The sequence below is a fragment of the Aquarana catesbeiana genome, linkage group LG04 (genome assembly GCF_042186555.1).
Source record: "Aquarana catesbeiana isolate 2022-GZ linkage group LG04, ASM4218655v1, whole genome shotgun sequence".
Lineage (NCBI taxonomy): Eukaryota > Metazoa > Chordata > Amphibia > Anura > Ranidae > Aquarana > Aquarana catesbeiana.
The window spans coordinates 57,071,689-57,087,847 of NC_133327.1; the positions used below are offsets into that span (position 1 = coordinate 57,071,689).

Genomic DNA, 16,159 nt, shown 5'->3' on the forward strand with positions numbered 1-16,159 from the left:
ATATATATATATATATATATATATATATATATTGATACACCGCCTGAAGTGTATTATATACAGTACACCGCTGAATGCACTATATATATATATATATATATATATATATATATATATATATATATATATATATATATACACAGCGGGGACGAAAAGTATTCAGACCTCCTTAAACTTTTCACTCTTTGTTATATTGCAGCCATTTGCTAAAATCATTTAAGTTCATTTTTTTTCCTCATTAATGTACACACAGCACCCCATATTGACAGAAAAACACAGAATTGTTGACATTTTTGCAGATTTATTAAAAAAGAAAAACTGAAATATCACATGGTCCTAAGTATTCAGACCCTTTGCTGTGACACTCATATATTTAACTCAGGTGCTGTCCATTTCTTCTGATCATCCTTAAGATGGTTCTACACCTTCATTTGAGTCCAGCTGTGTTTTATTATACTAATTGGACTTCATTAGAAAAGCCACACACATGTCTATATAAGACGTTACAGCTCACAGTGCATGTCAGAGCAAATGATAATCATGAGGTCAAAGAAACTGCCTGAAGAGCTCAGAGACAGAATTTTGGCAAGGCACAGATCTGGCCAAGGTTACGAAAAAAAATTCTGCTGCGCTTAAGGTTCCTAAGAGCACAGTGACCTCCATAATCCTTTAATGGAAAACGTTTGGGACGACCAGAACCCTTCCTAGAGCTGGCCGCCCGGCCAAACTGAGCTATCGAGGCAGAAGAGCCTTGGTGAGAGAGGTAAAGAAGAACCCAAAGATCACTGTGGCTGAGCTCCAGAGATGCAGTCGGAAGATAGGAGAAAGTTATAGAAAGTCAACCATCACTGCAGCCCTCCACCAGTCGGGGCTTTATGTCAGAGTGGCCCGATGGAAGCCTCTCCTCAGTGCAAGACACATGAAAGCCCGTATGGAGTTTGCTAAAAAAACACCTGAAGGCCTCCAAGATGGTGAGAAATAAGATTCTCTGGTCTGATGAGACCATGATAGAACGTTTTGGCCTTAATTCTAAGTGGTATGTGTGGAAAAAACCAAGCACTGCTCATCACCTGTCCAATACAGTCCCAACAGTGAAGCATGGTGGTGGCAGAATTATGCTGTGGGGGTGTTTTTCAGCTGCAGGAACTGGACGACTAGTTGCAATTGAGGGAAAGATGAATGCAGCCAAGTACAGGGATATCCTGGACGAAAACCTTCTCCAGATTGCTCAGGACCTCAGACTGGGCCGAAGGTTTACCTTCCAACAAGACAATGACCCTAAGCACACAGCTAAAATAATGAAGGAGTGGCTTCATAACAACTCAGTGACTGTTCTTGAATGGCCCAGCCAGAGCCCTGACTTAAACCCAAATGAGCATCTCTGGAGAGACCTAAAAATGGCTGTCCACCAACATTTACCATCCAACCTGACAGAACTGGAGAGGATCTGCAAGGAGGAATGGCAAAGGATCCCCAAATCCAGGTGTGAAAAACTTGTTGCATCTTTCCCAAAAAGACTCATGGCTGTATTAGATCAAAAGGGTTCTTCTACTAAATACTGAGCAAAGAGTCTGAATACTTAGGACCATGTGATATTTCAGTTTTTCTTTTTTATTAAATCTGCAAAAATGTCAACAACTCTGTGTTTTTCTGTCAATATGGGGTGCTGTGTGTACATTAACCACCTCAATACTGGGCACTTTCACCCCCTTCCTGCTCAAGCCTTTTTTCAGTTTTCAGCGCTGTCGCAATTTGAATGACAATTGCGCGGTCATGCAACACTGCACCCTAATGAAATTTTTATCATTTTTCCTGCACATATAGAGCTTTCTCTTGGTGGTATTTGATCACCTCTGCGATTTTTATTTATTGCGCTATAAACAAAAGAAGAGGGACAAGTTTGAAAAAACACTATTTTTTACTTTTTGCTATAATAAATTTCCATTTTTTTTTTTAAACAAATTTTTTTCTCAGTTTAGGCCAATATGTATTCTTCTACATATTTTTAGTAAAAAAATCGCAATAAGTGTATATTGATTGGTTTGCGCAAAAGTTATAGCGTCTACAAAATAGGGGATAGATTTATAGCATTTTAATTATTATTTTTTTTTTTTTTTACTAGTAATGGTGGCGGTCTGCGATTTTTATTGTGGCAGACATATTGGACACTTTTGACACATTTTTGCTACCATTCAAATTTATACAGCGATCCGTGCTATAAAAATGCATTGATTACTGTGTAAATGTGACTGGCAGGGAAGGGGTTAACACTAGGGGGTGATCGAGGGGTTAAATTTGTGTCCTAGGGTGGTGATTCTAACTGTGGGGAAGGGGACTGACTGGGGGAGGTGACCGATCGGTGTCCCTATGTACAAGGGACACACCATCGGTCTCCTCTCCTCTGACAGGACGTGGATTTGTCTGTTTACATACACAGATCCACGGTCCTGCTCTGTTACCCGGCAATCGCGGGTGCCCGTTGGACATCGCGGCCGACGGGCACGCGCATCGGGTCCCGAGCGACGCGGCGGGCACGTGTGCGCGCCTTCTAGTGGCTCAGATGACGTCCGCCCACAATGAGAGCTGCCTCGTCCCGCAGTCATATGACAGTGGGCCGGCAGCCAGTGGTTAATGAGGAAAAAAAATGAACTTAAATAATTTTAGCAAATGGCTGCAATATAACAAAGAGTGAAAAATTTAAGGGGGTCTGAATACTTTCTGTCCCTAATATATATATATATATATATATATATATATATATATATGCTACACTGAATGCAGAGTGTGTATATATATATATATATATATATATATATATATATATATATACACACTAAAAAAATGATAATGAAATTCAGCGCTGACTAATAAATGGACTTAACACAATAAATGCAAGCAGGCACTAAGGTCAATTCAAAGAAATACCTCAAAAGCATAAAACATATAAAAAGTGCTGCGCAAATAAAAGTCCTTAAATAAAATAAATGTATAAAAAATGGAGTGACAAAATCAGAAGACAAAGACCACCAGTGACAATTAAGCTGAGATCAATATCTGGATGGTGACAAATCCCTCCACCGGGCATGGATGGCCCCTCACCTCAGACATTCGACCTGAAACAGGTCACACCGCTTATAACCATAGATGGATCAATCTGTGTGGTTGTTGGTTCCTCCTTTACTTCACAGCACACGGTACAACAGCGGATGTTACATAAAAAACAAAGGGCAAACCATAGTGCACTCCGTGGCTACTTTAATTAAATATATAAGGAAGGCAAATAAAACAGACACTTACAAAGACCGGCACTCCGATCCGAGTGCCGGCTGATAGGTGTGTGATCGTGTCTGCGACTGACCGCGGGTGACGTCATACGCTCCTTCCCCCGTACGCGTTACGTCCTGTGGGCGGGACTTCATCGGCCGCCCCACGCCGATGAAGTCCCGCCCACAGGACGTAACGCGTACGGGGGAAGGAGCGTATGACGTCACCCGCGGTCAGTCGCAGACACGATCACACACCTATCAGCCGGCACTCGGATCGGAGTGCCGGTCTTTGTAAGTGTCTGTTTTATTTGCCTTCCTTATATATTTAATTAAAGTAGCCACGGAGTGCACTATGGTTTGCCCTTTGTTTTTTATGTAACATCCGCTGTTGTACCGTGTGCTGTGAAGTAAAGGAGGAACCAACAACCACACAGATTGATCCATCTATGGTTATAAGCGGTGTGACCTATTTCAGGTCGAATGTCTGAGGTGAGGGGCCATCCATGCCCGGTGGAGGGATTTGTCACCATCCAGATATTGATCTCAGCTTAATTGTCACTGGTGGTCTTTGTCTTCTGATTTTGTCACTCCATTTTTTATACATTTATTTTATTTAAGGACTTTTATTTGCGCAGCACTTTTTATATGTTATATATACACACTAGACTGACTTTATATATATATCAAATACACTGCCACTAACTGAATAACCTGCCTGCTTAATCTAACTCAAGCTATCTCTCTGTCCATGCCAACAACACTACACACGGCCGCCATGTAAGGACCCTTATATATTATGGGGTGTGAACTTAGTCCCCCTGAGCCATGATTGGCTAAAGGCACCCAAGCTAAAGGCTCTCCCAGCAGAGCGCGCTGTGATTGGCCAAAGCATGCAATCATCATACAGCAATGCATTGCGACTTTGCAGTGCATTATGGGGCGTTCCGCGGCGCTCTAATTTCCCGCGAACACCCCATAATGTTCGCTATTCTGCGAACGTGCGAACACCCGATGTTCGAGTTGAACGTATGTTCGACCCGAACATTGAGCTCATCCCTAATGAGGATGAGCTCAGGCGTGTTCGCAACCCGCACGTGCAGAGCCCGCCAGGAAGTCAGCACTGCACAGCGCTAATCAAAGGCAGTGAGACATTTTCCCGATCCACGGCTGCAGAGATCGGGAAATGTCTCACTGCCTGTGATTAGCGCTGTGCAGTGCCGACTTCCTGGCGGGCTCTGCACGTGCGGGTTGCGAACACGCCTAAGCTCATCCATAATTGGGAATGTAAAAGATGGGTGTAAAAAGATGTCTGCTGCCGCCTTCTTCCTGCATGCTTACTGGGGCCGAGTGCGGGGTGTACCAAGATGGCCGTTGTGGTGTAGCGACAGAACCTCACTTCCGTTAACTATTCTGATGGGTTGCCGATTGATACAATAAATAAATGAATGCACTTTTTTTGTTTCTTCAGCTATAGGTGTGTTTATTCTCTTTAGCCTTTATTTACAGGAGTAGTGAAATGGCAGCTAGATACATCATGAAAGGAATGAAATAAATGGTGGAACAAAGTGATCAGTATATAAAATGTAATCATAAGATAATTAGGTATTTATAGTGATTCAAGCTCCTTCCAGATCCACTGTACCTCACAGACCTCAGCCTCCACACAATAACTGGTATTGATCCCAATCAGTAATACATGATCAGTGTGTGTGAAGTCCGAGCTCATCGTGGACTGTCACTTATTACACAGCCATAGACTGTAATACAAGGCAAAGGTGCCCCACGTGACCCGCCCAGAGCACCGCTGACAGCTTGTCACTTTCCACCGCCGGACGCCCTATCATGTGACACAACAATCCTTCCCGCCATCCAATAGCAGACTCAGCTTGTCGGGGGGTGGTGCACGTGGGCTGGTCACCGGAAGTGCCTACAGAACAGAGCACGCTGGGAAGTGTAGTCCAGGCTGTGTTCCTGGCTGTCCAGACCTTGCAGGACATTGGAGCTAAGGTGAGCGAGAGTATGGAAAGAGCAGAGCCTGCTGAGTGTTGTTATATAGGGGGTGGGGGGAGTGCAATGTTCTACACACACACAGGGAGCTGAGGGTGCAGCAGCAGTAAGTGTGGAGGGACATTGTGGTTTTATAGCTCCAGACTTTTATTTTCATTTATGGAGAGTTCAGGTTTCTGTCAGGTGTTTGTGACCCCAGGGGGGGATTCTCTCTTACTTCCTGTGACACCATGATGAGAAATGGAGGCTGCAACTTCATTTAAATGGGCTGAAAATAGTTGTGAATGCGTTTGTCAGTTTAGTGATCATGTTCCTATCTGTGTGTATAAGGGGGAACGCTTTAAAATTTGTTGATGGGGGGGGTTAAGTTTTGGTGTAACTTTATTTTTTTTTACACTATATTCTGTTTTTAGTAAAATTTGATCCAGTGACGTGCACCGCTGTCTCCCTCCTCATTGGGCAGATAGATAGCAGCGGGAGCCATCCTATCAATTAACTCCGGTGACGAGGGAGCGCGGGGGGGGGGGCGAGTCCTGTTCTTTGTGTCAATGGACGCAGCAGCGGGGCTCACACGGGTGTCCCCATGGGAAGCGGTTTCCTATTGGGGGCACCAGCAAGAGAGGGGAGCCAACGGGGAACCCGAGAAGAGGAAGATCGGGGGCTGTTCTTTGAAATTCTATTGCACAGAGCAGGTAAGTATAGAGATGTTTGTTAAAAAAATAATAATAATAAAAAATGCTCCTTCACAAACACTATTGCTACTGTTTAGTAAAAGCCCCTTATGTGATAGCAAGTGCTTGGCATGCAAATGTGATAACACATTAGAGGTGCACCAAATGCAAATTTTGGTACCGAAAATTCAAGGCGTTGTAAAGGCAGAAGGTTTTTTGTATCTTAATGCATTCTATACATTATGATAAAAAAAACCTGTGTGCAGCAGCCCCCCTAATACTTACCTGAAGTTCCTCTCTGTCCAGCGAGGTCCATGAGTGTCTCAGCTGCCCGAGATTCTCCTTCCTAATTGGCTGAGACACAGCAGCTGCGCCATTGGCTCCCACTGCTGTCAATCAAAGTCAGCTAGCCAATCGGGGGAGAGAGGGGGCAGGGCTCCGTGTATGACTGGACACAGGGAGCTGTGACTCAGCTCGGGTGCCCCCATAGCAAGCTGCTTGCTGTGGGGGCACTCAACAGAAGGGAGAGGCCAGGAGCACAGAAAAGGGACCCGAGAAGAGGAAGATCCGGGCTGCTCTGTGCAAAACCACTGGAACCGGGCAGGTAAGTATAACATGTTTGTTACTTTTATAGGAAAAAAAACAAACCTTTAGACCCCTTTCGCACTGCTGCGACATGAAAGTCACACCATTTTGTTGCGATTTTAAAGCAATTTCAGGGAAAACTTGAGAGGTATATGGACCTCAACTCTTATCAAAGTTGGACCAAAGTAGTACAGGGACTACTTTGAAGTCGCACAGATATGAATGGTTATCTTTGGGAATCATGGGGTACAACTTGTCATGTGACTCTGATGTCCAAAGTCGCAGGAAAAGTCACACAAGTGTGAAAGGGGCCTAAGAATCACTTCCAGGATGCACTTGGCTGAAACCGAAAATGACCGTTTTAAAAATATATTTATATATTATTGTATTGTATTGTATTGTATTCAACTTTTATAATTAATATCATTAATTTATTGTGGGTCATTATCGGCACCTTTAGCGCAAGAGACGCTCAAGAAAAATGCATCCTTTTTAAATTCTATGTATGTCTTCACACTGGTATGTTGTGCTTCCGTTGTGGTGTTAAAAATCTTGCTTGCTGCATTTTTTTGGTCAGTTAAAAAATAAATTAAAAAAAAAACGCACCTCCCCATTAAAATGCATTGAAAACGTAGCAAGAACGCATCAATAACGCACCCATGTTACATTTTTTTTTTTAATGTGGTTTTTGAGTTACATGATCTGTGAAAAACACATAATAAGCACAGTTAAAATTACATGCATTTTCAGCACCTTTTATTCTATCAGCATAAATGCGGATAACACCATTTTCGGCCACTGAAATTTCAGTGCATTGTCATGTTTTTTACACACATACTAGAGTCAATTACCTTACCTACCAGTTAGAGCTGCACTATTCTGGCCAAAATGAGATTCACGTTTTTTTTTGCTTAGAATAAAAAGATCACGATTCTCGCGACATAAAATCTTTCACATTCTACAAAAAAAAAAAAAAAACGGGCTAACTTTACTGGTTAGGTTTTTTGTTTTTTTAATTCATTAAATTAATTTTTTCCAAAAAAATGCATTTGAAAGACCGCTGCACAAATACAGTGTGACACCCAAAAAAAAATAAATAAATAAAAATTTGGAGAATTTTTTTTTTTTTTTTTATCACCTCTAAATGCCTGTTGCTAGGGGGTCCCTTGTAGTCTGCCTCCTTCGGTGCCTGGGCTGGTGACCTCACTTCCCTCGGCACAGGAAGGGAGATCGCCTCTCCACCGTCCCTCTTGTCAATCATCTGGGACACGTGACCGATCCCAGATGATTGCGGGACCAGTGACAGCGCGTGGCAGCTGGGCGCCCACAGTTAAAATGCCGGCGCAGCTGAGCGGAGGGGGAGACAAGCAGGGTTTCAATCCCCTGCATCGCTGGACCCTGGGACAGGTAAGTGTCCGATTAAAAGTCAGCAGCTGCAGTATTTGTAGCTGCTGACTCTTAATTTTTTTTTTTTTTTTTTTTTAATGGGAACCCCGATTTAAAAGTGGAGGGCCACCCTAAAAAAAAAAAATTGCATGAAAAATCCTAAAAAAAATAAAAATTTAAACTTACCTAAACCCTTGTTGTTAGGCAGTCTTCCTAATCTGCCTATTCCTATTCCGCGGCGTGTTCTGCTCCTTGGTGAGTGGCCCCGTTGTCTTCTGGGAACTGTGTGTGTTCTCAGAACACCACAGGGCCATTCACAAAGCGCTGCGCCGCTCGCGCGTGCGCAGTAGGAAACTGGCAGTGAAGCCGCAAGGCTCCACTGCCTGTTTCCCTTACCTAGGATGGCGGTGCCGGGACCCGAGGGACGGGTCAGCCACGAGCGGCCAACATCGCAGGCACCCAGGACAGGTAAGTACTTATTGAAAGTCAGCTGCTACAGTGTTTGTAGCCGCTGACTTTGAATTTTTTTTTTCAGGGACGGAATCCCGCTTTAAGTGGTTAAACCTTTTTTCACTTACGCACAAAGTCTATTCCATTGACAAATTGTTACAATGTTTTAAGTTCAACTGATAAAGAATGTTTTGATTCTTGGCAGACTACCCGGTTTTTCTCTTCCTTTCTTTTGAGGGCTGTGGCTTCAGAAGAGCAGAGAGAATTCTTTGCATAGAAAGAATTGGGAAACACTTTAGGCAAGATCGCGATAACGATTCTTGACGATTAAAGTGGTTGTAAACCCTTACACTGAGCATGCCCCTGCTAACAGCGATATGCCGTTAGTGGCGGCTCCCGTGCGCTTGCGCGGGAGTGACGTCATTGCGGCTCCGGCCAATCACAACGCCGGAGCCACGATTCCCGAAAAGAAGATGGACACTCCGTAGCAGAGGGGACAGCGGTGACATCGCAGGCTCCTGTGTCAGGCAAGTGACACATAATGGGCTATGCGATGCATAGTAGCCCATTATGCTTTACCTTTGCAGGGAAACAAAGAGGAAGTAAACCCATCAGGGTTTACTTCCTCTTTAATCGTGCAGCTCTACTACCAGTATGTCCCTTGAGTGTGGGAGGAAACTGGAATACCCAGAGGAAACCCGCACAGGGAGAACATGCAAACTCCATGAAAGCTTGACTGGAATTCCATTTTTATATTCTTATTTTTTTTTTAACCTTTGTCGTTCTTCCAGGTCTGACTGGTAGCCTCTAGATCATGTTGAGGGCGAAGGTGAAGCATCTGGTGCTGGGGAACATAAAGCCAATCCCTGTGCCAAGCAGACTGCCGGCCTTCTTCAGACTCAGCAGCTGCCCCTCCATACGAAACCATCAGACCTTACACCCGGAATGGGCGGCTTTGGCCAAGAAACAGCTGAAGGGGAAGGACCCAGAGAGTCTGAGGTGGCATACACCAGAGGGCATTGTGATAAAGCCTCTATACACCAAGAGAGACACAGTGCATACACCCGAGGAGCTGCCTGGAGTAAAACCCTTCACCCGTGGTCCATACCCCACTATGTACACACACAGACCCTGGACTATACGACAGTACGCTGGATTCAGCACAGTGGAGGAGAGCAACAAGTTCTATAGGGACAACATCAAAGGTAAGCGTCAGACTCTTAACGTGATATCAAAGGCACTTATTTTGTTTTTTGTTTTTATTTTAAAAAAACAAAATAACAAACATACTTACCTGCTCTGTGCAGTGATTTTTTGCACAGAGCAGCCCAGATCCCCCTCTTCTCAGGTCCCCCACTAGTGCTCCTGGCCCCTCCCTCCTGCCAATTGCCCCTAGAGCCAACCTTTTGCTGCGGGGGCACCCGAGCAGAGCCACTGGTCTGCATATCCATTCAGACACAGAGCCATGGCTTGGCCCCGCCCCCTATCTCTTCTCATTGGCTCACTGGCTGTGCCAATGAGTAGAGAGTCCTCGGAGAGCCGAGACTCTTCTGCACATCGCTGGATCACGATGGGGCTCGGGTAAGTATTAGGTGGGCTGCTGCATACAGAAGGTTTTATACCTTCATGCATAGACTGGATGAAGGTAAAAAACCTCGACCCTTTAGAACCACTTTAAAGTGGTCGTAAACCTTTACCTACAGTATACCCAGTGAAGTGACTGGTCTCAGGTGATACACAGAGATGAAACAAATCCTCCTACATAAGTTGTACCTGTTTATCTGACATCATTTCAAAGTACAGTATTAATAAGGGTTGTATGAGCTGTCAGAAAGCGGGACGGAGAGCTGAAATTACATACTGCAGCGCTCAGTGAGGAAAGCTGATTAGAGAGAAGATACACCCCCTCCCCCCTTGCGCACAGGAACAGAGCTGAGACTGTCAGTCACAGGATGTGTGCTGGAGATCCCTCCCTTGTCACCTTTTTTCTCTTGGTGTCAGGAAAACTTGTCAGGAGTGATTCATTCTGATAGCAATGAGGCAGACAGAAATGACGCTTAATGCTCTTAATTGAGACAAGTACATATTATAGAGGGATATGCTTTGTTCATATTTTCATATCTGAGATTTACATCTACTTTATGGTACTTCTAAAGACTTCTGTGTGAATAGATCCCAAATCCATCCATTCACTGTGTGATGTACAAATCTTATAAAGTAAACCAAAAAAACTTCCCTTACAAGCCAAATTCTCCCTTCATTTGTGTCTCACACTTTCCCCCTCCCACCATGGTAAGGTTTCAGTCACAGTGATATTGCTGTCAGTATATAAAGCAGTGGTCAGGTGTTGATGGACAAGCTATAGGCAGTGAGAATGCTTATGGCTATGCCCACCCTGCAACATCTCTCATCTCAGTGTAGTGCAGGCTGGTACAGTGAGTCTACATGAGATTGGTAACTCTAAATTCAGGAGCAGTGCAGCATCATTGCCCCGCCTTCACAGGAAGCTGCATTTGGTGGACTTCACTGGCAGGATCAACAGGTATTTGTGAGACTTGGGAGGCGGACTAAAGGGAAATTATGAAGATGTGAAAGATGTATTTACCATGCTCTCTGTTTAGCAGTGCTACACCAAGCTTGTGCCTTATTGTTCGGTCAGCATTAAGTCCTCATTCACATTGACTGCGACTTTGAAATCGTGCAACATCATCTGAAATTGCACCATTTCAAAGCCGCATGTCAGTTCAACTTGGAAGACATCTGTGCGGCTTCATACACATGTCTAATCAAGTTCAAAAGTAGCGCAGGAACTGCTTTTTCAAATCGGTGCTGCACCGGAAAGTCAGCATCGCAGCGATTTGAACAGTGCGATTGCCTGTAATAGGGTGCGACTTTCAAATCGCTTGACAAACTGCTCCATTGTGAACAAGGGCTAAAAGCTAAGACAGGTTCAAATCTTTCCCATTCCTGTCCTAGACACTAAAACGAAAAAAAACTTTGATTGGGCGTGAAAATGTACCTGTCATAAGCAAAGCAGTCACCGCAGCTGCTGGCCTTCCCCCGAACCTTCCTGTTGCCTGTCTGTGTCTGACTTTAGTACTTCTAAGACCCCTTTCACACTGGGGCGGTTTGCAGGCGGTATTGCGCTAAAAATACCGCCTGCAAACCGCCCCTAAACAGCCTCCGCTGTTTGTTCAGTGTGAAAGCCCGAGGGCTTTCACACTGAAGCGGTGCGCTGGCAGGACGGTGAAAAAAGTCCTGCAAACCGCTTCTTTTGGAGCGGTGTATTCACCGCTCCTTCACCGCTCCTGCCCATTGAAATCAATGGGACAGCGTGGCTGTACCGCGGCAATACCGCGGCTATAGCCGCGCTGTACGAGGGATTTTACCCTTTTTCGGCCGCCAGCGGGGGTTAAAGCCGCACCGCTAGCGGCCGAATACAGCTGCAAGAACGACGGTACAGCAGCGCTAAAAATAGCGCTGTTGTACCGCCGACGCCCCCACCGCCCCAGTGTGAAAGGGGCCTTAATCTCTGATGTTCAGCAACAGAGGATTGGTGAAAAGTCATGTTTTTCTTATTTCTTTACTTCCAGGTTCCAGGTCAGCACCACAAAGTAGGGTTGCACGGATACCACTTTTTTAAGACCAAGTACAAGTACTGGTCCTTTTTTTATTCTTAATGTCATGTGACAGTGGCACTAATATGCAGCACTGATGACGTGTGGACTGTGTCAGAAGTAGTGTTTCTTTTATTTTTTACAATTTTTATATATATATATATTTTAAATGCTTTTTTTTGGGGGGGGGGGGGGAGGCGTAGTATGTTGTGTGTTGTATGGGGTTTTTTTTTTTTTTGTTTTTTTGTTTTTTTTTTTTTTTACCTTTTAAATATTTATTACTAATATCTATTTATCTTTATTTTTTTAATCAGCCCTGTTTGGTGAGATATCAGGTGTTCTAAATAGACCCCTGACATCTCCCCTTTTTGAAAGAGAAAGGGACCAAAGACAGAAATTCCCCAGTCCCTTTCTTAGCAGCCTCAGCTGCACTGAAGATGAATGGAGAGGAGACAGAGTCTCTTCTCCATTCGTAAACTGAAACATCGCAAACACGGTTTACGGTGCTCAGTGACCGTTATGAATGAACAGTCTGTGATCGCTGACTCTGTGTATTCAGAAAAGGAAGGAGCTGGTGAATCTGTCATTTACCGGCTCCTTCCTCCGCTCTCCATCCTGACAGATCCAGGACGAGTTGGGGACGGAGCACAGAGGGGGACAAGAGCCGGATGAGGACACAGGGGACAGTTCGGGACAATGGTGCGGGTAGATGCACGCATCGATCTCCCTGTATAGCTGCTTCTCCTCCTCTCCCCTCAGCTGCTTTACTGAAAGGTATGCAAGGAGATCAGTGCCTGTAACTACCCGTACCGATCATCTGTGAGACTGCAGTTCTTCTTTAACCCAGAGGGCTTCTATACATTGCTCCAGCTTCTTATCTGTAGCCTTTACTGTGCTATTTACTATGTCTGGTTTTCTTGCAGCTGGTCAGCAGGGCTTGTCTGTTGCCTTTGATCTGGCCACCCATCGCGGCTATGACTCCGACAACCCTCGAGTTCATGGAGACGTGGGCATGGCGGGGGTGGCGATTGACACAGTAGAAGACACTAAGATGCTGTTTGATGGCATTCCCCTGGAGAAGATGTCTGTCTCTATGACCATGAATGGTGCCGTCATACCCATCTTGGCCATGTTCATAGTCACTGGTCAGGAGCAGGGTGTTCCTCAGGAGAATTTGACCGGAACCATACAGAATGACATCCTAAAGGAGTTCATGGTCAGGAATACATATATATTTCCTCCAGAGCCTTCCATGCAAATCATTGCTGATATCTTTCAGTACACATCTCAGGTAAGATATTCTTACTGCTCTTTCTAGTTTACATCATTGAGACTAAAGGCTACCAGTAATTACCTTTTGCTGGCCGATAAAAATAATAGCCCATTAAAAGATTAAAAAAAAACATTTTTTTGGTGCAATACAGTTGTCAACACGCATTCAGTTCAGAGCATTACTTCTATTTCCACACTAGATGTCCTCAGTTTTCCGGGTTCCCAGTCTTTGACTGGCAGTGATAGAAAAGCAGCATACCGATGAGCTCATCACTCTGCACTTTTTCCTTGTGTTGCTTCTGCCTTACAGAGACCTGATACTATGTCAAGTTCAGGTACTTTACATTGCTTGCATTAAAGTGTTACTAAACCCAGGACCCTGCATTCACTATATCTGGTCTCCCACAGTACACAGAACATGGAAATGCAATTATTTTAGTAAACTGCTAAATACCTTTTCTTATCAGCAGTGTATAGCCGTTATGTGACTTCTCTCAGTGTCTGGTTTAAGCTTGTAGGAGGAGTTTTCATTTTCCTGTGATTGTCCTATGAGGCTGCCGTAACCCTTGCCCTCTGTCTAGACAGTGCTGATTTGCCCTGTGCTGATCACATGCACTTTTCCAAGAAAAGAAAAAACTCTCTAGACACCAAACTGAGCATGTGCAGCTTGTCCCCTAGCCTCTGTTCTATCAGGAGATGGTTTGGGGACTGTGGAAGAAGAAGAGGATCTGAGGAGACAGGATCAAACAGCATTTTTACACAATGCGGAGGATTAACCCCTTAGCTTCCACAGTTAGTATAACATGCATGCTTTACTGCATATGTAGACTGATTTTACTGTTGTGGGTTTAGTAACACTTTAAGGCTGGGTTTACACTGCTGTGATACAACTTTGATCCGATTTGCAGTGTGAGTATGTGGTGCTACTTGGATGCAACTTTGATAAGGTTTGTGTATTCTTGGGGGCCAAAATCATACTGGAAACACACCAAAGTAGTACAGGAACCTTTTCCAAAACCCTTTTGTGCTGAGTCCGATGTTGGCTGATGTCAAAGAGCCACTCCAGTCTCTGGGCATAGCCCAATAATAATGTTGAGTTCCACCCAGGTCCCCAAAAGGCAGCTGGATCAGCCCGTCAGCTTGCCTCTGAGAGCCTGAACCAGCTACTCCCACCCCCTCTCCTGCCTGACGCTCAAGTGGGCGCTGGAAGGGCAGTGCTGAGAGTGGTGACTAACAGTCACTTCTCAGAGCGAACCGGAGATATGAGCGATCAGCAGTCACATGATTGCTGAGTTCTCAGGCGCTTAGAGCCAGCGGGAGGCAGCTGACCAGACCAATACTGCAGTCACATAGGTGAGTATGTATGTTTGTTAGGATCTCCCTAAAGGAGAAAAATGTCACCACATAGGAATGATCTAGTTAATATGTAGGTCTAATCAGTAACACCTAGTGTACTGTATACATTTGTTCAATCAGTGAAATGTTAAACTTACAGTGGATCTGTTTTGTTCTGCAATTACATTATAAGGAGAGTTATTGGAGGTAAAGTCTCTCCATAGTAACCTGACCTAGAATGTTTACTATGCAGCAGTAACATAATGGTGATGGTTTACCTGGGCCTTAAAGTGGCAGTAAACTCCCATGCATGAATTTTACCTGCAGGTAAGCCTATAATAAGGTACTTTACCTCCAATAACTGTAGATGCAGCTTGTGACGTCACCAGTGCATGCGCTCTGAAGGAACAGCCACCCGGGCCGTTCCTTCAGAGTTCTGTGCTGTGAACGGCAGCTCCCGCATGCAAGCGCAGGAGTGACGTCATCGCGACTCCGGCCAGACGCAAAGCCGCAGTCTGCAAACCCGGAAGGAAGACCCAGGGAAGATGGGAGTGCTTTCAGCAGCGACAGTGCGCTACTGGCAGACTTTATTAAAGTTTCACATAATGTGCTAGTATGCGGGTGTGTGTGTGTGTGTGTGTGTGTGTGTATATATTATAATATAAATTTTTTTTTTTTATATTATTATTCTGTTGGTTTGCTTGTGTATGAAATTAATCTACACCTAGGCATTGCTAATTGGGACTTGTTCTGTTCTTGGTAGATACTGTTTGTGTCACTAACCACCCTCTCTCTTCCCATCCTCCTTGTGTTCTCTTTCTATAGTGCATGCCAAAATTCAACTCCATCTCCATCAGTGGGTACCACATGCAGGAAGCAGGAGCAGATGCTATCTTGGAACTGGCATATACAGTAGCTGACGGGTTGGAGTATTGCAGAACTGGCCTGAAAGCTGGTCTGACCATTGATGAATTTGCACCCAGGTAAGTACAAGTTCCGCTGCTCTGCATGTCCATTCACACACAGCAGAGCTGTGCCTCGGTCCAGCCCCCTCTTTCTTCTCATTGGCTTACTGGCTGTGATTGACAGCAGCGGGAGCTAATGGCTCAGACAACGAGGAGTGAGTCTCTTGCAACCACTTTAATTCAATAGACTGAAGCTAATTGGCTACTTTGCACAGCTGCACCAGATCTGCACTCTCCAGTTTTAGTAACCGTGAACCCCAGTGAGAGAAACACTCAAGCTACTTCAGAGAAACCTATACCGTCTGGCAGGGCTGTATAAAGGCCTCATGCACACAAAGCTTAAAAATGCTGCTTTTACAGGCGTTGAGCATTTTTAATTTTTTTTTGCTTATAAAAGCACCTCTATGTAAGCTTATGTGTACATGCACACATTTTACAGGCATATTAAAAGAGAAGCATTTGAGGCTGAAAAAAAAAAACAAAACACCAAAGGCATGTTCAGGAGAGGGGCTGAAGAGCAGAAAAAACACTTGACGTGTCTTAATGCACATAAACGCTAGACACGTCAAGCAATTAAGCCATTACAATGGACAGAATAAATTAAT

At 44.5% G+C, this 16,159-nt stretch overlaps 1 protein-coding gene across 1 annotated transcript in view; it reads left to right on the forward strand.

Annotated features, from left to right (window-relative positions):
• The first annotated feature begins 5,143 nt into the window (after window positions 1-5,143).
• MMUT (methylmalonyl-CoA mutase) overlaps window positions 5,144-16,159 on the forward strand; it is a 184,920-nt gene continuing 173,904 nt past the window's right edge. Inside the window, exons 1-4 of the mRNA XM_073625234.1 lie at window positions 5,144-5,273; window positions 9,157-9,570; window positions 12,906-13,273; window positions 15,415-15,572. Coding sequence (XP_073481335.1) covers window positions 9,180-9,570; window positions 12,906-13,273; window positions 15,415-15,572 — 917 coding nt within the window. The 5' untranslated portion in view covers window positions 5,144-5,273; window positions 9,157-9,179. The remainder of the gene's footprint in view (window positions 5,274-9,156; window positions 9,571-12,905; window positions 13,274-15,414; window positions 15,573-16,159) is intronic.